This window comes from Dryobates pubescens, chromosome 16 (genome assembly GCF_014839835.1).
Source record: "Dryobates pubescens isolate bDryPub1 chromosome 16, bDryPub1.pri, whole genome shotgun sequence".
NCBI lineage: Eukaryota > Metazoa > Chordata > Aves > Piciformes > Picidae > Dryobates > Dryobates pubescens.
Window position 1 is genome coordinate 16,524,339 of NC_071627.1, and position 24,061 is coordinate 16,548,399.

At 52.0% G+C, this 24,061-nt stretch overlaps 1 protein-coding gene across 1 annotated transcript in view; it reads left to right on the forward strand.

The window, feature by feature from the left end:
• STK10 (serine/threonine kinase 10) overlaps window positions 1-24,061 on the forward strand; it is a 51,006-nt gene that overhangs the window by 17,444 nt on the left and 9,501 nt on the right. The window contains exons 3-10 of the mRNA XM_054168379.1: window positions 11,913-11,961; window positions 14,296-14,445; window positions 15,803-15,875; window positions 16,621-16,815; window positions 17,888-17,969; window positions 19,037-19,171; window positions 19,954-20,487; window positions 23,304-23,434. Coding sequence (XP_054024354.1) covers window positions 11,913-11,961; window positions 14,296-14,445; window positions 15,803-15,875; window positions 16,621-16,815; window positions 17,888-17,969; window positions 19,037-19,171; window positions 19,954-20,487; window positions 23,304-23,434 — 1,349 coding nt within the window. The remainder of the gene's footprint in view (window positions 1-11,912; window positions 11,962-14,295; window positions 14,446-15,802; window positions 15,876-16,620; window positions 16,816-17,887; window positions 17,970-19,036; window positions 19,172-19,953; window positions 20,488-23,303; window positions 23,435-24,061) is intronic.

Sequence of the window (24,061 nt, forward strand, 5' to 3'; positions counted from 1 at the left end):
CCAGAATTTGGACAGAACTGCAAAACAACCTGGGTAACTTCTGCAGAGTGGGTAAATGAGGAGCAGATATGGGCAGACATCTGCACACATCAGAGTGTTGCTTGCCCCAGGAGGCTGGGAGTATGGCAGGGATATCGCTGTGACCCCTCTCTGTCCTTAGAGCCAGCTGGGTGCACATCATCTTGGCTGAGGCTGGGAACTGGAAAAAGCAATGTAGCCCAGTGATTCTTCTGACACTTCCCTGGGTTTCCAGGTTTCAAGCAATGTGCTGTTCAGAGCAGCATAACTGACTTCAGGGGTGATCACTTCTGCTCCAGCCTTGGGACTGTGTCTTCCCCATCTGTGATGCTACAAAGCAGGTATCTGGGTGGCATCCTCCCTCTTCTCCCTGCCACCCTCTGCCTGCAAAGCAGTAAAGCTTCTTTCTGCCTCACCCTTATGGAGGTTGTTTACTGCCTTTCCCAAAGGCATGGAGGTCTAAATCTTCTTCTGCCCTCCTCTCTGCTGTAAAGCTGGGCAGCAGGTTGCATGGGACCAGCATGTTTGCTCTCACTTGTGAATGTGAGCTTGAGCATTCGGGCTCCTGGCAAGTCACTGGAAATCCTATTCTGGGTAAAACTGGGGCTTTCCCTTAAAGCTGGGATGGAAATGGAGTGATTTTGATCAACCACCAAGAACTACTTATGCAGCAGGTAAAACACCACAGCCCAGCCAAGTTCAGGAGCGCTTCTACAGGTAGCAACATGACAACACAGACTAGAATAGAAGCCTTTGCCATTCTTTATCCAGGATAACACTGCAAGAAAAGGTGGTTGAGGCAATAATAATGCCTTGTGATTTCATACCCTTGTCGTCTATACACCATGGAACGCTCTGTGAAAGAGACCTGGTGTCATTATCCCAGTTATTAGAAGGGGAAGCAGAGGCACAGACAAGAATTTGCCTGAAGTTTACCCAGCAGGTAAATGGTACTTGAGAGTAAGTCCTATGGGCTGAATCTCAGTCCCAGGTTCTAACCATAAGGCCTTAGTTTTATGAAAAGGAAGGAGCAGACGAGAAGCCTACAGGCAAATCAGCTTTCAAAGCACTCTAAAACTTTGTTTAGAAATGAGTTGCAATAAGCCACGTTCCCACTTGGCTGGCTTTCCAAGGGAAATGCTGAGGAACAGCCTTTGCATGTAAATGAATATTGATGTTCTGTATATAGGGAACAATGCCTTGAAACCTAGCGTCTGCCTGCGCCCTGGAATGAGTGCTAGATTGCTGGTTTAGACTTCATTTCATTTCAGTTACAGCCCTGAAGTTTCCATTTGGGAGGGAGGGGGATGGCCTTTTGCAGACCTTGTGGCTTGGGGAGGTTTCTGTTGACTTCAAAGCCCTCACTCAAACAGTTAAGTAGCAATGCTCTCATCGTGTGTGATGGATCCAGGCACCTTGTGTTGTGAATCTGGGGAGGTTCAGAACAAGTAATTGTTTCTAGGAAGATGCTGGGCAGGAGTGGAAAATGTAAAGTTTTTTTGCTGCCCCTTCAACAAGTTGTCCTCCTGGCTGGGACAGGCTTTGAGGTTGTGCTGGAGCTGCTGGCTCTTAATAAAAGACATCAGGAAACTTGTCCTGGGTCAAACTCCAGCTTTCATGGTGAGCTCTGCCCTTCTGAAATGCATCATCTGTTCTAGGCAGTGGTACAAACTTCAGACACTTGAGCTTGGTGAATCTTCCCACAGAAGCAGCAACTTGTTCATTTTAGCTATTTATATGTGTAGGAATTTTCTGCACTTTTTGGCCTGTCCAGTAACAAATGCTGTGGTGAACTGAGTGGCCTCTAAATGCTGATTAACTTGGTGAGAGAAGGGGGATCTTACTCACAGCCCTCCAAGCAGCAAAGGCTTTGCCCTGTGCCCGGGCAGAGAGCCATTGCCTGGGTGTTTTTCTGGTTTCTATAGCAAATGAGCCCTGGCCTTCCTCCCACCATCCCTGCTCCACAGAGCGTGACTCTGGGAGCCTGAGCACTTGGAACTGGTCTTGGTCTGGTGCTGCAAGGCAGAGCTCGTGAAGGAGCCTGTATGTGTGGCACTTAACCCTTCCTGCAGTGTTTGGCAGCCCAGGTACCGCTGCCTGGCTGTAGCTGTGCTGACCCTCTCTGTTCTGCATCTTGCAGCTGTCGGCTTCCACTGGCCAGGGGTGTTCTGGGGTCCTCAGCCTGCTGGGATGCTGGTTAACAAGTTGGGATGGTGAATTCAGAAAGGGCTGGATATCAGTCCTTGTCAAAAGGAACTAAATGCCCCCATGACTCTAAGGAGGGGAAAGGATGCTTTTTGCAACCTTCAACCCATTTCATTTCATTAAACTAAAAGGAGTTTTGATTGTTTATGCCAAAATATCAGCAGGAATGGGAGTTTTTCTTCCAACCTGTGGGGCAGCAGTTGAAGGAAATATTTTGTCATCTCAGAATGATTTGTATGTGGAGAACTCGTACCTAGACACCTATGACAAGCAGGGAGCTCTGTGTTTCAAGAAGAGTATGCAGTGTTATGTGACTTTGTCCTCAAAAAAGCCTTCCTGCTCTGAAGCTTTCTAAGCCTTGGGTTTCCTCACTTGCTGCCCTGAATCTTCTTTCCCCTGCTTGTTATGGGGACAGACCTTTTTTTATTTCAAATACTTTTCTCTGTAGGTTATTTTGTTCAGAAAAGGCAGGGGGAGAAAGAGTTTATTATATTTAAAGTCTCTGAATAGTGTTCTTGTCTGTAAGGGAAAACTGGCAAGCTTGGGGCACTCTTTTACAGAGAGCTAATTATTTCACTTCCACCTACAGCATACTTGCCATGTCAGACAAGCTGTTGACATTTGTGCTGTGGCAGCAGAGGCTTCTCATGGCTTATATATTGTTTCATGGCCTCTCCAGCATGCACTGAGGGCCAGTGGCAGCCAGAGGGGAGCTTGGAGCTGGTGACTTTTGCAGATGCCAGTGGTTCTCAGAGTTTTGTCCCCTTTTGTGGTGGTACACTGACCTTGTGGGGTTCTAGAAATGAGGTTAGGGAGGGCATCCCATGTCCTTGGTGCATGGCAGGCTGCTGTAGTGTCTTGCTGCGTCTTCAGTCCCTAGCAAATTAGCCAGGGCAGCTCAGCGCATCTGGTTCATGAGCAGTGCTGGGCTGGCATAATCTGTTCCCTGTTTTCCTCCAGCTCACTGGCATGTGTTGGGTGAAAGGCATTAGGCAGGAGAGTGATGGGGAAAGTGCCAAGTTACATGGGTGTGGGAATGTGATCCACCTCCTCCCTCCACTCCATAATGTAAACTTAATCCTTGGACTTCAGTCGGAGCAGGACTGGCTGGCTGAGATAACAGGGAGCCTCTGCATGCTTGCAAACAAAACATGGCCCCAGACTTTACAGGAGAGAGTAGATCCGGCCAAATTCTATTTAAAAACCAAACTGGTGCTCCTCAAAAGCAACCCCTATGGTCCTGCATGCCCCTTTACTGTGGGGGAAAGAGTGGAGTTGCTCCTGGCAGGGCTGGCCCAGCACTGCTTGTCTTGCCTCCTCTTGCAGCCAGCAGGACAGCATAGCTTCACTGTTAACCACCAGAACTTGGGTTCAGATGTCAAGAAGATGGAGTAAAGGACCTGCCCCTTGACCATGACTAAAAGCAGTTTCTGTGCCTAAATATATCGCTGTGTTCTTTCCACCAGCAAGGAACAGCTCTGTCCTCTGGGGTTTGTGTTGCTCAGAAGCTGAAGCCCCTTTCTCAGTCCTGGGAGGTAGAAATGTGTCCAAAGTTTTTGCCGGCACCATGAGGATGAGCTCAGCCAGTCAGCCCAGGGGACATGACAGGGTGGGAGGGACAAGGGATGGAGCTCTTCATCCTGTGCTTGAGTGTTTGGAGGCACTGGGTGCAGGTAGAAGCTCTGACTGATAAGCAGGGTGAGGTGCGAGTTGTTCGTGGGGAGACTGCCTGGCCTCCCCATGTGTCTGGGCCATAGCCAGGCTGCAGAGGCAGTGCTGGCATCTCGGGGTGCATGTGGAGGTTGTCATCTGCTCTGCATGTGGAACTGGGCCTCTGGCACAGAGTAGTTTCAGGATGGGGCTTGAGGTCTGGAGCCATCATTTATCTGTGTGGCTTTTGGGCAACTGGCCATCCATGTTCCTTGTGCTACACTTTGTGTTTGCTGCAGTGAGTGTTGCTAGACCAGGGTCATCCCCTTCATGGGTTTTGTGTAGATTTTTGCCCAGATGCTCCATGACCTTGTCTGAGTGCTCTCAGTGTTACTACAGTAACACACAGAGTTTGAGAACAGTGCTAGCTGTTGCCTCTGTCCTTTGATTTCCATGGCATGTGTATTACAGGGCCAGCAGGAGTGTGGGATGGCCACTGTAAGCTGCTGGGTGACTCTCATTCTGAAGGACTTCAACGGGAAAGACCATGTTCAGTAGCTACTGAGCAACTGCTGTGGGCAAGAGGGCAGGAAATTTTCTGCTCCTCTAGAACCAGGACTGAGGGCTGTAGGAAGATGGTCTCCTGGACTTGGTCTCTCTTCTCTGCCTCTGAGTCATCACCAAATCCTCTAGGAGTGTCTGGGCCCTTTGCTTCCCACGGCTTCTTCAGGGCTTCAGAAAGGAGGCTGTTTTGCCTCTGCCAGGATGAGAGACCTGCCTAGCCATGACTCCTCCATACCCTGTCACAGGTGAAGTCTAGCCTGTTTCCTCCCACCCTTCCTGCCTTCCTCTTGCAGCCTGTGATGATGCATCCTGAGGTGATGCCTCCTCAGAGTGCTGCCTCAGCTGCCGCCTTTCCTCCCAGCTACCAGTTCTGCCATGGTGGGAGGAGGATCCAGACTTCCCCTTTTGGGCAATCCCCTTGCAGAAAGGCAGGGTCTGCTCTCTTGCTGTGTTCTAAAAAGCAGCTTTGAAAATTCGCCGTAAGGGGCTTTCTTCCCTCACCACAGCACAAGTGGGGTCTTCTCACGTTTCTGCACTGGAACTTGTGGGGCTGAGCAACCTGTGGCTCTGGAAGTACTGTCCATTGCCTGGATGTGCTGGGAGGAAGCACGGGCTTTGGCTTTCAGCATCACTGACTCTGCGGGCAGGGTGACTGCAGTGACAGGCAGCGAGGGGAATGCAGACACAGAGCCTTGGGGCAGCCAGGGAAGTCCCTGCTAACAGTTCGGCACCATCCTCCCTTCACCTCTCGCTGCAGCACCGGGAGGGTCCGCAGGCAGCCAGGACTTCTCTTCCCTTCGTCCCAGTTTTGCTGAGTGTGAAGGGCTGCCGCCCCCAGGCTCCGTGCTGCCTGGGAGCTGTGCCGGCAGCCGCGGGGGCTGCTTGCGGCGCTGCTTCCGCTTCTCCGCTGCGCGGCTGGGCGATGCCAGCAAAGCTCTCCTCTCCCTGCTGCCATACCCACAGGCACCCACATCTGCCCTGACTCCTTCCTCCGGCCTGTCCCTCCTGGGTTGCCACATGGAGGGGCAGCCCAGGAATCCGCCACCCTCCTCCCGCATGGAGAGGGTCCCAAACCTCTGACAGTGGGCATGGCTGAGGCCATCTGTGGCACACCCTGCCCCTTCGCTGTGCCTTTCTCAAACTTGGAGAACACTGAGATGGAAGTGACCGCTGCTAATGGCAGCGTTCCCCCAGGAGCTTTGTGCCAACTCAGCATCCTGGAGAGAGGGGAAGTGGGAAAGGTGCAATAGGTGGCAACCTGGAGAGCATTTCCCTTCACCAGCTTGATCTACAAATGGAACACAGTTTCCTTTACCGCATTTGCTTTTCTTATCTCCCCAGTCTCTCTGTGCCCATACAAGGTGGGAGAGCCAGTGGCTGTGCTGGAGGGTGCCTTCTGCTGTGGGTGATGAGGACAACTCTGTGTTGCCCCACAAACAAGGCTGTGCATGGGCGAGGGAGGCTGCCGCAGCAGCAGGATGCTGTGGGTTGCCTTTGCCCCAGCAGCAGGCAGCTGCTTAAACATAACGAAACCCTCTGCTGCAGATTAGGAGAGGAAATTGCTAAGGTACTTCAGTTTTGAAGCAGTTTTCTGGGGGTAGATGGATCTTGGGCATGCAGGCAACTTCCCGAGCCCGCTGATGCTCAGGGCTCGTGCAAAGGAGGATGGCTGGGTGGTTACAGTGCTGAGCATGGTGTGAGCCATTGTAATGGCCTGGGTGCCCTAGAGCACCCCTGTGACTCCAAAGCAATTGGTCTATTCAAAGTAGCAGAGCAAAGTCACAGGAAAAGCCTGCAGGCACCCACCACCTCCGGTGACCTGGGAGCAACTGGGCTGCCGGCCAAGGGCTCCTGCATCCTAAGGGGACCTGGTGGCCTCCCTGTGCAGCTTGCTGTACTTGAGGAAAATGCCTGGCTGCCTGGGGCCAGCACCACCAAAATGAGCTGCCCTCAGCTTTCCCAGCTGATGGGGTGTTTTTTCCTCTCCATCTCCCTTCCTGGCTGGAAAAGGCATTGCTCCAGCACTGTTGCAGAGGGAACAGTTCACGGGCCTCTGCCTTCTGACATGCCAATCGAGTGAGTAAGAGCTGGGCTGAGGGTGTGCCTTTGCCTCTTAATTGATTTTCAATTGCAAACCTCAGTTCAGGGACATCAGCTGTTCCACCCTTGGTGACTGTGCAGTGTTTGGCAAAAATACCTTTTAAGATAAGCTGCTTTTTATTATTATTTATTACACTTTTTTTTTTTTCAGATGTAGAAAGTTCTAGGAGTTCAGACACAGCCAGGAGGCAGGACCGGTCCTGCCCAGGGTGGGAGGAGCGAGCAGGCTCTAAGCCATACCTGAGAGGACTGCCTGGGCAGAGGGTGCTGCTCCTGCTTTGTCAGATACAGACACTTCACTGGGCTCTAATCCCTCCCAGATTTGTTTTCTGAGCCTCTCCTGGTGTTTGGTACCAAAGGGATTCTTCAGGCAGAGTCTCCCATCTGCTGTCTTGAGCTGCAAAAATCATACCATGCTTTTCAATAAACGTGTGGTGCCCACTGGCTCAGGTACTACTGGAGTCTGTGTCTGCTCTGTGTCTTTAAGAGCACTTGACTTAAGCTATAGCTATTTCATACATATGTATGTATATTTATTCTCCTGGGCAACCTCAGGCTCACTGGACCCTGCTTCCTTTCCTCCCAGGCAGCCACTTATTACTTGAGCAGCCCAGAAAAGGGCCCCAGGCACCTCTGTGTGCCCCACTCCCACTTGGGCTACAAAATGCTTCCAGGTCCTGCAGTGTCTAAAGGGAGGATTAGGGTGAGGCATGGGGTAAAAATCAAGTTCATCAGCGAAGCTCTTCAACTTGGAGTGGAATGTGCTGCCCAGGGAGGTGGTGGAGTCACCCTCCCTGGAGGTGTTCAAAAAGGGATTGGACGTGGCCCTTGAAGCCATGGTTTAGTAGTCATGAGGTGTTGGGTGACAGGTTGGACTTGATGATCTCTGAGGTCTTTTCCAACCTTACTGATTCTTTGATTCTGCTTTCAAATGAATTTTCAATGTAGTTTTGCCTGTGCAGAAGTTTGAAAGGAAAATATTCCATCACTTCTGCGTAGTGACCTCTCCATTCTTGCTGCTTCCCTGAAGGCACAGGAGAAAAGGGACCATTTGTATGGTTTGGTTTGTTTTCTTTTGTCTTTCTTTTAAATAGCAGTGCTCTAAGTGTGGTACAAAGGTTTTGAGAGGTAGTGAGAGCAGGTTCCTTTCTCTCTGTAAACCAGGTGCCCACATCTGTTCTCTGTGTGCACTTCATGCATCACTGTCGAGCTGCAAATGAGCCCAGGGTGGTGGCTGGGTTTCTTGACCATGGTGTTGGATCTGAGACTGGGGATCTCTGGCTGTGCTGGAAGGCAGCCATTAGTTGTGTAGCTCATGGCTCATTGAGGGGAGCTATCAGGGAATTCTGCATGTGCCTGTGAGGTGCTAGTGGACTGAGCTAACATGCCAATAGTGCACAATCCCTGGGGTTTAGAACAGCTTTTGGGTGGCAGCAGGAGGGAGAGCTCCTCTTGCTGCTGCCTGTCTCCCCCAGCAACTCAGCACAGCAGAGGGGCTGGGCAGCCTGCAGTGAGGAAGTCCCTGGATTTCTTGTACAGAGGAAGTCATTATAAACAGGATGTTTGCTCTAGCCCCATTCCATTGCTTGCTGGACCCCAAGCAGGAGGAGGAGGAGGTGGTGTGGATGCTTGCCCCAGCTCTAATTAGTGTGAAGGAGCTGCTTTCAGGATGTCGCCATTGGGACAGAGATCACCATGGATCTCGTCTCTCCAGTTCACAAGACTGCAGGAGGATTTTTGTGACCAGATGAAACTTCGAGTTTGTGGTGCTGTTGTAGCTCTGTGCTGGGTCCCAGGTCTTGCAGGTCCTAGGGGAATTGCTGGGTAAGGCCAAGAACAGAGCAGGCAGCAGCACAGCACTGAGATTGGCACTGTCACTGGAGCAGTTGCTCCAGTGGGGACACCTCACTAAAGGAGTAGTCAGATGATATATCACAGCACATGGAAAGAGTTGTAAGTAAGAGCCAGACTGCAGGCCTGGGGTAAATCATCAGCCTCCTGTCTGTACAGATGCACAGCTCTCTTCTGGGATCCTGAACTTGTCCTTCATTGTGGCAGGAATGGCAGGCTGCCCATCCCAGAGTGTCGGCAACCACCCCACTGCAGCTAAGAGGAGTGTGCCTGCACAGCTTCCACTCTCCATGAGTATCCTGCATCCCCCAGCTCACACACAGACATCCCTGGGCTGCTGCCACTGGGCTGCCTTCCTACCTGCTTCAGAGGTAAAGCCCTTTAGAGGCTGGCCCTGCTCCTGGCAGGCAGTGTGCATTGTGCACGCCGTGGGACTGCCAGCCACGTTTGCTTAACTCAGAGTTTCTGGCCTGAAAGGAGCCCGTCAGGGTTTTGGATGTTCAATCTGATCACACCCATGATTATGCTCTGGCACCTCTGTCCTTGTTGAAAATGTGTATTTCTGAGTTTTCCCTATTTATTTCCCACATTCCCAGTGCCTGGCTTGCAGCCTGCTGTGCCTGCATGGACAGACACGGTCACGCTGGCTCAGGGGGACTGATTTCCCTGATTTTCTCACTGCTACACTGCAAACCTGAATGAAACTTGGTGAGATGAAGCACATCCCACATGGATGCAGGGGAGGGTGCATTGTGCTTGGCCCTTCCCCATCTAAAAGCTCAGTATGTGTGAGCAGAGCACACTTGGGCTGTGCTGGCTGAACCCCTGATGGGAAACCTCAGCACAGCATCTGCCTGACAGGGGAGACATCGTGGGGCTGCTGGGGGCTCTGCTGACTGGGGCAGCTGTGGCTGTGACCCAGCTGGCTTCCCACTGTGTGTCTCACCCCTCAAATTTAGAATTACATTTCTCAGTCTGGAGGCTCTGCAGGGGGAGCTGTGTGAGATGCCAGGGGACTTGGATTAGTTGGGACACACAAAGAGGCAGAAGCTGTAAAGCTGCTTGCTGAGCATTCCTAGTGAAAGCACCGAGTCAGCTGGATGGCAAAGGCCATGTTAGCAGCTGATTCAGGCTGCATTGTTTGACATTTTGGGACTGTTTAGATTCAAGAGCTGAGCCTGAGACAAGCATCTTTGTCAGGCTCTCCTTACTGACTGAATGTAAGCAAGGCTGTTGCTTGAACCTGGAGACCACCCTCTTTGAGCAGGGGAGTTCCCGAGGTGCCTGGATCAGCAGGAGCAGGAAAGGATTGCTCATGTGAGATGACCAAAACCTTGGGCTGTGATTCAGTGATGAGGCAGGATCATTTCTAGGGGCAGGGCTGCCAGCCAGAGCAGAGCAAAGCTGTCATACTCGGGTGGGATTTGGTCTGAACCGTCTGTCTGTACCCACGGCATCCCTGCACTGGCTTGGGTCACACAGGTCATTTGCTCTTGGCTGGGCTAGTGCAAGGTTGGATAGTCTGGCAATGGGCATGTTCCATGGGCTGCATCATGGTATCACTGCATGGAGGTACCATCACCAGGCTGGCTGTGCCAGCAGAGCCCCACATTTCCCCTCAGCTTACCAGAGCAAGGGAAAGCCATTGCTCTCCCAGTTGGCAGGTTGGCATTGATATGGGGCTTGTGTGGGATTTGCTTCTGGCACTTTGGATTCTGAGGAGCCTAGGAGGGGCTGGCATCCACTGGTGGTGTTAGTCTGCTCTGATGAATGTGATGAGGAACATTGTAAAGTAACTGTTTGAAATGAGTCTCCCAGAACTGTTAGGGCAGTGATGGGGCACAGGGTTTCCAGTGGGGAACTCTCTGCCTGGGAAGACCAGAGCAGGAGGCAGTTCTTGCCTTTCCATTTGCTGGTGAAGCTGCTGGTGTTCTGGTTCAAGGTGTGAACTTGAGCAACAACTCCACAATGGCATGGCTCATGTGTGTAAGGGCTCTGCTGGCCTGCCAGGCTCCTGCTCAGTTCAGAGTCAGCACAGATTTGTTCTCCTGGTTTGCAGATGATTGGAATGTCATCCCAGTTGCTCCTCTCCATCTGTCTGCTTCAAATGCTTCCCCATTCCTGGCCTCTGGCTATTCCTCTCTGCTTCCTCTGACGGTGCCTGTGTCATGCTGCCCAACCTGCTTCTTTTCTCAGCATTGTCTCCCCCTCTGACTCTTGGACCTGGGCCAGTTCTCACCAAGCAGTTCAAGGTTTGCTGCCTCCCAGCACCTGATCCTGCTTCTCCAAAACAAAGTAATTGTGTCTTCCACTGCAGTCTGGGTTGATAATAATGTTTCCCTTGTCCACATGTACAAACTGAAGGACAAAAGAGTGGGATGTGACTTGCCTGGAGCTGCAGGATTAGACCATGGGAAAGAGGGAACTTGAACCTTCTCCCCTCAGCTCCTGCTTCAGTGCTTAGAGCCACATTGAATAACATGACCTCCACTTGAAGGTCTTAGAGAGCTGTACTGGTAAACACTGCCTTCAGTCATTGTCCTCAAAATAACCTCTGGCATTTCACCTCTCCGGTATGTTGCCCTGTGTTACCTCGACAAGAAGAGCTTGTTGGGGAGGTGAAGCATCTCTTGTCCTTCATAACCCCTGGCTGTGATCTGTTTTTCTGAGCAGCCTCCTCTGCCCCTATGTGGAGTGGGGATGGGCACCAAATCCCACCCCAGGAGCAACACTGGCTGAGTTAGTGTGGCAGTGAGGGGAAAGAGGACCCGCATCCCCTAGGTGCTGGGAAAGGGCTCACGCGGAGTGTGCTGCACCTCCTGTGGTAGGGGACAGCAAGGGCCAGGCTGGCAGGGATGGGGGCACTCTGTGCATGTCCCTGGCAGAAAAAGATCTGGTGAATGTATTTGGCCTCTTTATTGACATAGTTTCCCCTCAAGTTGCTCAAAATCGAGAGAGCAATGAACTAGTGAGCAATGGAGGGGGGAGAAATAGCGATCATTTGAACAATAAAAAAGGGAGATGACAGCCCTCCCCAGCTCTCATTTGGCAAAGAAATCCTGCCTGATTTCTCTGAGCCACGTCAGCTCCCAGCTATTGCAGCTATCTCATCTTGTTGGCCAGGCTGCTCTCTGGAGCAGCCCTCCTTCCAAAATGCATTGGGAAGAGATGTAAACGGAGAGGCAGCTGGAGCCGAGGCTGGCTGCGCGGGGTGGGCGTCCAGGTACGGGGCCAGGCGTGACTGCCGGGGGTGTCACAGCGGTGGGGACAGTCCTTCTGAGCTGGCTGTGGTGGGTGATGTACTCTACTGGGTCTGGCCTCCAGGCTTGGCTGATATTCCTGCTGGGGCTGCCTGGGGATCTGCCTTGGGGAGCACCAAAGCGTCTTCACCCCTGTGCTGGGGTTAGGAGGCAGCTTTGCCATGCTGGGAAGCAAAAACCCAGTGCTTTTGTCTCCTCTTCCCTACCTGGTAGACTCAGTGAGACACGGCTTTGACTTTGATTCCTCTCTCTTTGTCTCCCCAGATCATGATTGAATTCTGCCCAGGCGGGGCGGTGGATGCCACCATGCTGGGTGAGTGCAGTGCGTGGTGCCAGGCTCTTCTCTGTGCTCGGGGTAGCGCCTGCAAGGTGTTTGCAGCCTTCTGGCATGCTTTCAGGGGCAACCTTTGGACAGGTGGCAGACATGGATGCCCCAGCTTCTTCAGCTACCATTTCTTCTCCCATGAGTTTGCCTATTTTCATACCTGGAGCAGAAGGTGTGGCAGCTCTGGGGCATTTCTTGAGCTACTTTGATGTCCTTTTGTGATTTAAATGCTGCTGGGATCAGCAGATCACAAGGCAGGGGGAGAAGGGTGAGTCTGGCTGGAGGAAAAAGATGGCTTTAAATATTTATCTGCTGGAGGCACCAAGTGCTTGGGATCTTGTTCTCACAGCTTCCCCGGCAGGGCAGCGAGGCCGAGATGTTGAATCTGGGTGCCTGTCACCATGAGTCTCCCTGGATCTTCTTGCTGAGCTCTGTGTATGGCTTTGGTCATCTGGTGAAGCAGCAGTGTCTGAATAAACTGCAGTTTGCAGCAATTCCAGGAATCTTCCCATTTTTAACTCCTCCCTTCCACATAATGCCTCTGAGGCTGGGAGTGTGTGGGTGTTCCCCAAAACAGCCCTGGCTGGTGCCACAACTACTCCATGCCAGAGCTGTACAGACCCCAAGGAGGGTGACATCAGCTCTGGACATGAATGTGGCTCTCTCAGGTCCTTTTGCCTGGAGCCCCTGGGACACAGGTGTGTCTCCCTGGGGATTACTCCTTTTTAGCTCTGGAATTTCCAAAGACCTCACTTTCTTTTTATTTTCAGAAGTGTGGACCCAAATTTGTCATCTTTCAGTCAGCCCCCCTAAAACTTGTGCCTCCTTTAGGGATCTCCTTTAAAGCAGGTCCAAATCACTGCTTCAAGAAGTACCTTTTCTGAATTGCTGGAGGAAATGATGCCTTCCCCCTGCCAAGCCTCAAAAAGGGGGCTCTGGCTCTTGGGATATGAAAACCCCCTTGAGGATTTGTGGGGCCATGTCCAGGGCAGTCAGTCTCTGGAGGACCTGGGAAGGGGGAGCATGGAAAACTGTGAGCAAGTGGCCTGGCTGTTGTGCTGTCACCTCCCAAATGAGGGGCAGGAGGAGCTGTGAGTCTGAGCTCAGCAGTGCTCCCAGCATGAGTAAATTCAGAGCTGCCAAATGCTGCCTGCTCTACCTCCCCGTTGCCACCAGCAGCTGAGGTTTGACTTAGACACCATCTGTACAAAACTGTGTCCCACTGCACCTTGCTTTTGCCAGATGCTCCAGGGGGAGTGAAAATCATCAGCTTGCCCCAGAGCAAGGGAGATCTTGGTGGGAAAGAGGAGGAGCCAAGTAGCTGACCCAGCATCCCCCAGCCTGTGGTTAAGATGCTCTCTCTGAACAATAAATCTGTCCCAGTTGCTGAGGTCTGTCTGTCAGCCCCCATCCTGGCCATGCAGTTTGGTCACTTGGAGCTGTTTAAGGCTTGGTCTGCTCCACTGCATGCTCAGCTCTGCTGGAGGAGGGCTTTGCACTGCAAGGGCCTGTCAGAGAGAGGAAAGGAGGGAAGCTCAATGATGCTAACCATCTGGAAGCTTGATGGTTTGCAGAGCTTGTCTTGGAAGTGGTGAAGGTGGCCAAGCAGAGCTCAACAGGGAGGTCACACCAGTGGCTGCATGTCCCCACAAGCTTCACAAGCAGGGACAGACAGCAGGGTACGATTTGGTGTGCTGGTATCAGATGCTACTTGAAAAAAACAGCTCAGAGCAGTGGGCTGGGATAACTCTGGTGAACAGCTTATTGCTTGTTGCTTTAGGAAGTGGTGAGGCCCTGATGACGTTCAGGGGGTTACACTGCATCTCCATGTCAGGAGTAGCTCCCTGGGGGATGAGAACACAGTTGCAAATGGAGCTGCCATGCGTTCACACCTGTGTTTGACCCTGCTGCCTCTGGCGGCTGAGTTCAGCTCCCTCCTCTCTGCAGCATCATCCTCACCCTGGGTGAGACCTGCCTGCAGGGACCTGTTTCACGAATCAGCAGGGAATTTGCAGTTCAGTCCCTATCTTGGGAGTGCCTGGCCACCCTGCCTCATCCCCCTCATCTGCTGTTCTTGGGCCAGGTGCCTCAGCCCTGCCTTCCTGGAGGGGGCTATGAACCAGCAGCTCCAGACAGGCCAGCACTGCACTGAGTGCTGGCTTAAGGAATAAATTACCCCAACAGGCTGATATGCATCAGTGTCCCACTGCTTTGACACAGCGGTTTTCAAATGGTCTGCTGGGTAGTCTGTGCCTTCCTGCTGGAAGCAGGCATGGCTCAAATCCCTGTCCTGGTTAACAGCTCCCTTTTCCCTCCCTGCAGAGCTGGACCGGGGCCTGACCGAACCGCAGATTCAAGTCATTTGCCGCCAGATGTTGGAGGCTCTCCACTACCTGCACAGCAAAAGGATCATCCACCGTGACCTGAAGGCAGGCAATGTGCTCCTCACTCAGGATGGGGACATCAAGCTTGGTGAGCCAGCAGTGTTTCAGGTGTTTGCTTGGCTGAGCTTGATGGGAGAGCTGCCAAGGGCGATGGTGCTGCTTAGGACCATTCCTCACCGCACTCATGACAGTGGGAGCTGGACTGCAGTGTTAGGCTGTGACTGAGTGTAGGGGATTGAGGGATGCTCTCTGGCTTCTGTCCTGCCTATGGGACATCAGCTGCTTGTCTGCTGGCTGGTGAGCTCAGGCAGGAGAAGGTGGGGGTAAACTTCTTATTGTTTCATGGGAGCCCAAATCTACCACTGAGCTGTGCTTAGCTCCCAGCTAGGCAGCAAGACTCCTCGAGCCACAGCCATGCTCAGGCCCTTGACTGACTTTTATGAATTTGCTTAATCCCCCTTTGACCTTGATTTTTATGCTTTTTGGCCTGTTGAGCATCCTGTGCAGGGTGCCAGGTGGCAGAGCTGGGAGCTGGAAGAATTCATCTTATCTTCAGAGCAGGTCTGGTGGTGACAGGGAAAGTTCTGCCAAAGAATTGCTTTGCCAACTAGCTGTGAACTTGGGTTAAATTGGCATCCAGCTACCTGCTGGGGGGTGAGAAGGTAGCTTTTTCTGTAGGGATGGGTCAGAAAGGTACAGACCTCCTTCTGGACTCTGACAAGGGGTGCCAGCAGCTGTGAGGTGTTCTTGGGATTTGTCTGTGGGTGCTGGGGGAGACCAGCCAGCTTGGGAAGATAGAAACCTTCCTGTGACCATGGGTTGTACTCCAGGGTAGAAACACTCTCCTGGCTTGGGCCAAAGGTAGAGATGAATAACAGCTCCTCCAGAGGTCATCAGGGCCAGCTTGGAGAGCAGACTGACCTGGAGTGGGCTCAGCACTCTCTGCAGGTCTTACCAAACTAATTTGGGTTGGGTTGATTTCAGCAGTGCTTTATAGGAGGGACAAGCCCAGAGACAGAATGCAGTAGCTGCTGTGCATGGGGCTGAAGGGAAGAGATGGAATGTACCAGCACTTTGGGTTTTCTGGTGTAAAATGTGGCATTCTACTGTGAAATAGCAGTCCCAAAAGTGATCTGCTCCTGATCTGCTTTTGTTTGCTTGTGGAAAAGGTTTTGACTTCTCTCTAGATGTGTAGGGTTTGGATTACAGTAGGGATGGCTTTGTTATTCCCTTGTCTTACAGAACAGGAGAGGGGAAGGTCTCTGGTGGTTGTATACCCAAAAGTATATTTATTTTCTGATGCTCAGTTCAGAGTAAACAGCAAATTTTATCTTCTCCTTGCATTGAATGTGTGTTTGCTTTTAACCCTGCATTTCAGCCAAGTGTGCTAATTCAGGAGGGTCTTTCAGTTTTCCTCTGGCATCTAATGTTACTGCTCTTTGCAGCTGACTTTGGAGTGTCTGCCAAAAACATGAAAACCTTGCAGAAACGAGACTCCTTCATTGGGACCCCATACTGGTGTGTAACCTGCTTGCTAAGAAATCTCAGGTTCATGAGGAGCTTCACCCTTCTGAAAATCAGGCTCCCTCAGGAATGGGGAGCTGACAGCCTTTGGGACGTGTCGGACCATAGTGCCTTACCTAGCATGGGTGGGAGGGCTTTAACAAGGAGTCATGGCCAGTGCCTGTGGTAGGCACAGTGCCCCATGTGCAAGGGTTTCCTTTGCTTGAAGGGAGCTCTGGGGAGGCTCAGTGGTGCAGGAGCATTGCCTTGTGTCAGGGTGCCCTGAGCCCGTGGAGGGGTCACCACGCTCCCAGCTTGGAGGAGCGAGGGACACGTGTGCTTGCGTGTGTGCGCTCCCCGCTCCCCCCACCCTGGGGGGTAGAGTGGGCTTTGAAGCAACTCCAAGCACATGGGAACAACTCCTCCCTCCAGAAACACAACCTCTAAATCACTCAACTTGCTGAAGGAACGGGATCGGCAAGGATTAATTTATTGTCTGAGCCACATCCGTGCCAGATGTCAATGGCCTGGGGGTTTCCACAGCCTGCCTGGGCTGTCTTGGCTGGTCTGTGGAAGAGGGAGGGGGTTGGACCCCTTAGAAAAGATGCTGCTGCTTCTGAAACCCGGAGCTGGGAGGAAAGGATGGGTTTTATTCAATGCTGTGGATTATTTAAAGCATGTGATTGCTGCTGCCTGGGTCACCTTGTGTGGCAGTGGTGTCATCCCTCCCCGTCCCTGCCCCTTGCTCTGCCCCTTGCAGGATGGCCCCGGAGGTGGTGATGTGTGAGACCATGAAGGACACTCCATACGACTACAAGGCAGACATCTGGTCCCTGGGAATCACTCTGATTGAAATGGCCCAGATTGAGCCCCCCCACCATGAGCTCAACCCCATGAGAGTCCTGCTGAAGATTGCCAAGTCTGACCCCCCCACTCTCAGCTGCCCTTCCAAATGGTGAGCAGTTTGGGGCAGCAAAGGAAGCGTTTCCCAGCTTACACTGCTCAAGAGAGACAAAAACCCCAGTCTTTTCTAGCAGTATTGTTTAATTGGAGACCCCAGGACAGGATTCCAGCTGTGTTCGAGGTCCAGGTGTGTGCTGGTGGCCCCAAGAGCACTACTGGCTGAGGGCAGGTTGCTCAGCTCGCCTGTGCTGTGACCATGCTGATAGCATGCAGGCAGCACAGGGTTGGGGGGGGAACCTTGTGCCCACCCACAGCCCTCTTGAAGTCTGGGCAATCCCCTGGCTGTTCTTTAAAACATCCTGATTTGTGCAAAAGGCAAATTTTCCTCTAAACCTGGAGCCAAGAGCTCCAGAATTTCTTTCCTGGAGTCTGGGAAGCCTCTTCTGCATTTAAAGAAGTCCAATCAGTTGATTTATTATTTTTTCCAATCATTATTTTTTCTAAATCATGATAAAACCTGCTGCACAATAGCCAGTAGCAAGTTGCTAGCAGAGTCCTGGAGCCACAAGCACTGTTAAGTTGTTCAGGTAGCAGCCCAGAGTCTGCTGCTCAAACCCAGCAGGCAGGATGGGAACACCTTCCCTGGAGCAGCTCAGAAGCCAGAAGTGGATCAGGGACCTGCTCTCTATCTGAGCTGCACTTTGCAGGCTGAGGCTGCCCTCCTATGGGGTTCCTGGTCCTTCACAGCCATCCTTTCACACTGTGACTGTGGGGGTGGGTCCTGGAGAATCCTTGCCCCAAGAGCAGTTCCACCCATGGACTCCATCTGGAGGGTAACTGCTGTTGTTCTCTCTTACCTCTCCACCTTGGCCCTGGGTTCCAGTGGCTGGTGTTCAGTCTGTTGCCATCACAGGTAAGGCAAAATCTGGTGTCTCACTTGGTCATGCTGCTGATCCTCCTACACATAAACAGAACTGAGCACTGGGATTCTCCTGCTGGGAGTGGAGCAGTGGTCATGGCCGCTTGCAAACTGGGATGCAACCTGCGAAGGGATCAAGCAGACTCCTGTGGCATCTGAGGCCTTTCCCTCTTCTGGGCCTCTCACCAATGACTGCTTTTTTAAGGTCCCTGGAGTTCAGAGATTTCCTGAAAACAGCGCTGGACAAGAACCCAGAGACCCGTCCCAGCGCTGCCCAGCTGCTGGAGGTAGGGATCAGCCCCAGCTCTGGTCTGGGGCTGCAGCTGGTGGCAGTGTCTGCCTGGCTCTGTGAGTGTCTGTACAGCCTGATTCTCCTCAAGTGAGGGCTGGAGAGGAAGTATCGATGGCTCCTAGGCTGGTTTTGGATGATCTTTGTCTTGTTCAGGAAGTTCATAGTACTCCTCAGCCACTAAAATGCTCCAGAAAGGAACAGCAATGCTCTTCCCCTTGGAGCAAACCACAGAGCCCCTATGGATACCATCTGGAATAGAAATCACTCCTGTTGCCTAAGAATGCCCACGTGGCAGTCAGCTTGGATTATACCTGGTTATCCCAGATTTAAATTCAACTCCTTTCCCCCTGTCCCCCTTCCAAATCAATAGCAAAAGCCTGGAAGATGCTTTTCCCCAGTGAGTGCAGACACTGGCAGGCTGGCTGTGTGCTGGCTGCACGCTTCCTGTCCTGCACTGGAGCCAGCAGCAGGAAGCTGTGAAGGTCGCTGCAACCCCAGGGACTCCCTAGCCTTCAGCTGAAGCTCAGCACAAACACTCCTCTGTGTGTACTCAGCGAGAGATTCAAGCCCAATGCCAATTAAACCTTTCCCCAGGGGCTGCTGGCACCCAGGGATCCTGCAGGCTGGCTCTCGCCCTGCTCCTGGTGGCACTCAGCTGGCTCAGACCTGCACCCTGGAGCTCAGCCTGCCAGTGGTGAGAAGGGACATCTCTGCAGCAAGAGTTCCTTGTTCAAATGCAGCTGGTGCTTTTGTTTGGGGGAGTCTGAGATAGAGCAGCTCTGCAGAGCACCACGCTTCAAGCATCTGTGTGCAGAGTTGTCTCTGAACCTCAGTGTCATGTTCTCTGTTGCTCTCCCTCATATATGCAGCACGTGTGTAAATTCATCTGGGGCCTTAAGCCTGGTGACACTGCCAAGAACTGTGTCCTGAGGTCTTTGTGGGTGTTTTAGAGCAAGAAGTCCTTGCCATAGCTATCCTTGTGCACTTGCTCAGCAGCAAGCTCACAAGATCCATTTTTCCTTTTGTCCACCTCATGTATGTCTGTTGTGCTTGGCTTTTCAGCATCCCTTTGTCAGCAAGGTGAGCAGCAACCGGGCCCTGCGTGAGCTGGTGGCCGAGGCCAAGGCTGAGGTGATGGAGGAGATCGAGGACAGTCGGGAGGAAGCAGAAGAAGACGACTCGTCAGAGTCTGCCTCAGTGAGTGCTTCTGGCCCTGTGCTGGCAACTTTGTGCAGCTAAGGTGGAGAAAGAGCCCAGCAACTTTTCTAGGCTCCAAAAAAGCTGGTCCCCAGCTCTTCTGGGCCCCCTCAGGTGGAGGGGGAAGCAGTTGCTTGGCCAGGGAGTAGCCATTTTTCAGTGGCTGCCAAGGGCATAGAGAAACAACGGTGCTGGCAGGTGGCCCAGCTGCCCACTTGTGGGAGAAGCTTGCAAAAAAAGTGTTTTAAAAAACAGAGGAAGGAAAGTAGGCCCTGATACAGGAGAAGCTGGAGTGGAAACAACACCAGCAGCACGTAGTGAGGCACCATCAGCCCTACAAGGGAGCTTGGCAAATCTGCCTGTGAGCTGGGCTCTTTGAAGGGGAAGTTTCAAGGCTGTGTGGGCAACTTCGCTGAGGAAAGCTGGGGAACATGCCTTGACCTCCCTCATCTGTAGCAAAGGACAATGATTAATCCATGGTGGAGTTAGCCAAGTGGAAAGGTGTTTGATACACAAGCTCCTAGGCTGCCTTCTAAGAATGTGCAAGTTCTGGAGCTTTCCCACAGGATCTTTCCCTCCAGTATCTGTAGCTCTTGGGACCACAAACCTGGAGAAAGAAGTATGTGAAGTACCCCAGGGCAGGTGTCCTAAAAGGGAAGATTTCCTTCTAGTACCTTTCATCTGTGGGTGACATTGCTCTGAATCATGAGGACTTGCAGCTCTTGCAGTTGTTAAAGCAATGGTGCAACACTCAACACCTACCTTCCTTTCACTCTTTCCAGCCCCCTGGTAAGCACAAGCGGGACCCCTCTGAGGCAAGTCAGCTGAGTTTTGATGGGGAGAAGCCTCTGGATTCTTCCTTGCCCAAGGCAGTGAATGGGTCTGTGGGGGCTGGCAAGGAGACCGCGGCTGGACAGAGCAATAAAGTCTCAGATGATGCGGTAAACGGTGACAATGACAAACTGGAGAGCAAGCACTCCACAAAACCCTTTGCCAGCTCAGCCACCCAGGGCAAGCCTGACCTCATCTCACAGCCTGGACAGCTGGGTGAGTCAACAGAAGGGGACAAGCAGCCCAGGCCAGGCAGCAAAGAGCGGAAGAGCATCGTGGAGCGACCAGAGAGTAGCCACCTGGAAAACTTCACGGAGGAGAAGCTTGCCAATGGGAGCTTGGAGCCCTCAGCTTCATTCCCTGGCAGCCAGTCCAAAGAGGGCTCAGATTCTGGCAGTACCTCAGCCTCTGAAAGCATGGATCTCACCATCTCCCTGTCTGCTGATTTGTCCCTCAACAGAGAGAGTGGCTCCATCTCCCTGAAGGTGAGAGGGGTGTGCAGAGGGAGAGAGAGAAAGGCAGCAGCTCCCTGTTAACAAGTGCTGAGGCTTGTTTCCCTTTTTAGCCAAGTCCCTGAAATTCAGACCCCTTCCTTGGGAAGCTGTGCATGTGCACACTTCAGCCCTAGGCCCTTAAGCCTGTTCCTGAGAAAACAGCATGCTAGGCTTTAGATGGACTTGATCTTTATCTATGGGAGGAGAAAATGAGTTGTTCCTAGTCTGCTGAAGACCACCCAGGCGCCCCCTCCCCTAGTGCTATTTGGTGAGATAACTGCAAAGGCTGGGTGCAGCATTTGCAATGTGGGCATCCAGGCTTGGAGATCTACAAATAAACACAGGACCAGCCAGGCAGGAGGAAGGCCATTGCTAGGCAAAGCCTTTGATAGTTTGTTTTCCCCATCTCTGGGACCCCTGTCACAGAGCACATCCTCAAGTGAAGGAGAAGCTCTTGGGGGAGCTGCTGCAGGTACATGTCTCTTCTGTCCCAGAACACTGAAACCTACTGGAAGTGTAATGTTTTGTAGCTATTTTTGGGTTCCTGAGAAGCATGAAGTAACCATGCCACTCCTCTTGACTTGTGCAGTCATACACAGTCAGGGCAAGGACCAAGTATGAAACCCAAAATGTGATTTCCTAAACTTTATCCATTGCCCATCACTCTGCTGCTCTTTCCTAGAAAACTAGCCCCAGGAGGAAGCTTCTGTGAGTTGGTGCTTCTCTCAGTTTTTCCAACCTGCCATAGATCTAGCCTGGTTTGTGTCAGCAGTGACACACACAGAGACCTCCCAGGCTCCTTGGCTTTTACTAAAGCCTTCTGGAGGCTGGAAATGCTTGTGAGCCAGAGTTGGCCAGGTCAGCATGGCTCAGAGGAGGAGGCAAAATAACTGGAATAATATTTGCTGAGTTTCAGAAGAAGAAATATGTGTGACTTGAGGGGGCAGAGTAATGTGTTGCACAAGATCTTTATCCAGTTGCCTGCATGAGTGATAGCTTCCCTGCACAGAAACGTGCCCAAAAACCATTCTCAGCAAAAATTTTCCTCCCCTTCTGTCTCCTGCTGTGAGCATGAGCCAGCATCCCCCACAGGAGCCCCCAGTCAGCATGGATCTCTAATGAGAGAGTGTGATGTTCTTGCATTGCAATTCCCCCCTCCTCACTGCCTTTCCCATGACACCTGGTCTCTCTGAGGCCAGCCAAAGGTGGATACGATGCCACACGTGTAATTGTTCTCTCCAGCTGGTCCCCTGGAAGGGGAAAGGAGTTGTTTGGGTTTTAGAGGAATAGGTCTTAAAGAGCTGGTCATGTTAGATCTCAGCTTGAATTGCCCCCACTAGAGATAATGCTCAGAACAAACCAAATGGTATCTCTCGGAGCAAGGCATTCAAGCAGAGCTCCAGGAGTGGTGCTGCTGGAGGGCCCTGAGCAAGATGCCTGTGGTTTGCACATTGAGCTGTGTGCATGGGCATAGGGTACCAGACTGCACTTCTCTCTCCTCAGCCAAGCTCCTTGTCCAGCCTTAGCTTCATGGGCTTAAACTCCCCTGTTCTGCCCTTGCTCATGTTCCTGGTGCTGCTGGGGTTTGTGTGCAGCCTGCCAGGCAGATTGCAGCGAGAGAAGGAGCAGCAAAGAGTTAAACCACTTCTGGCTGTAAACATTAACTATTATGTGCTTTTTATCACAGGCTGAACTGCAAAGTTGTTGTAACTCTTTCATTACCAGACCATTTCCAGTTGCTTATCGTTTTGGTGTTGCTGGGCACTGGTGCTGGCACAGACACCTGAATGGTGGCATTTTCTCTTTTGGAAAAGGCAGGAGTTTTAGCCAGCTGTTTTCATGCAGTTTAGGGCAGGAAGAGCCTTTGTGACCTGAGCTCTCCAGGAGCTTGCTTTGGGCCTTGGCAGGTTTGCATGAGGCTCTTCTGGCATTTTCTATGTCTGTAATGGTCATCACTGTGAGAGCAAGAGGGCTTCAGTGGGACCATTTGCTCCTTCCACCACTGTGCTTGCCCCCTAGGGCTGCATGGCTCAAGTTGTTCATTTACTTATTTTTTCTTCTCTTTGCCAAAGAAGTAGAGTCCCTGAATGCAGTCCTTCAGCCAGGCTTAGGCTGCTGACCCTGCTAGGGGGATGCTGACCTGCTGTGGCACTACTGGAAGAGGACACAGTGCTCCTGGCACTTGGTCCCTGCCTGTGCTAATGAAAGTAAGCCTGGGCTGTGCTTTGTGGAGGTCACTGTAAGGGCCTCAAAGCTGGTTGTGATTAGTGCAGTATCGTAATGAGGGCCAGAGGGAAACGAGTGCTGAGCCTTTGAGCCTTTGGGCAGGGCCAGCTTGTTTCCCTGTGGCTCCATCTGCAGCCCCAGCCTGATGCAGGGCCCTTGCCTTCCTTGCACCAGCAGGGATGTGTAGGGGGGATACCTGTTGGTCAGATGGCTCAGGGACCATTCCAAGCTTCTTGTGTGGATTCTTCAGACATTCAGGGGGTCCTAGCACCCCTCATCAGACTTTGGTTGCTTTAATTGGACATAGTGAGGAAGGGTCTTCAGGTGGTGGGTTGGCTCTCCTCCAAGTCAGGTTTGTGCAGGATGGCAATGCCACTGTACTCTGGCCTGGCAGCAAGGCTGCATGGCTTGAAAGGCTCCAAATCTGCTGATGATTTTCACTCGGTCTGGTTACCTTGCTTGTGTTCTTCATTGACAACAACAACATCAAAACTGCTCTGAAGCTTCCAGCCGTAGCACCCCATGCAACGAGCCAGGGAGCTGCTTCATGGCCTCCTCCTTTCCTCCCCTGCCAAACTCAGGATTCCCAGATGCACAAGAAGACGCTGAAGCGCACCCGCAAGTTTGTGGTGGATGGAGTAGAGGTCAGCGTCACCACCTCCAAGATCATCAGTGAGGATGAGAAGAAGGATGAAGAGATGAGATTTCTCAGGCAAGTGGCTTGCTGGGATGGACAGAGGGCAGGTTGCCAAGCCAGGGCAGGGCTTTTGTCTCCACAAGCAAATCCAGAGGTGACCTAAAGTCTTCTTGTTATCTGTCTTGGTCCCACTTGGACAGGACAGCTATCCAGTGTGGACACCACTTCCTTCAGCCTGTCCTTGGCTGGCAGAGGGCTTGCTGTATCCATGTAAGCTGAGCTCTGTTTGCATGCAGGGAATGAGGCATGCATCTCAGGGATAAGATGCAGCAAGGCTGTGATGAGGGGAGCTTGTGCTGGAGCCAGCTCTGTCCTCTGGGATGACTGAATGTGTCTCCAGGGCTGTAGATGTGCTGGCTCAATGAAAATAGGCACAGAAAATTTCCTTTTGTTCTTGTATCTCCTCAGACTTCATTAACAGAAAGGCCAAGGGAACTGTAAAGTCCTTGAGTATCACTTAATATTCATGGGTGTACCCTGCCTGCTTAAGCCTTTATGACTCTTTTGCAGACCTTACAGCTTTCAGATCTCCCTGACCCATTCTCAGGAAGAGAAAATGCTGTTTCTAGCTCCCTTACTATCAGTAGCAGCACTGAAATGAAAAGACCCTTACAATAATTAAAATATAAATTGTTTTTCTTG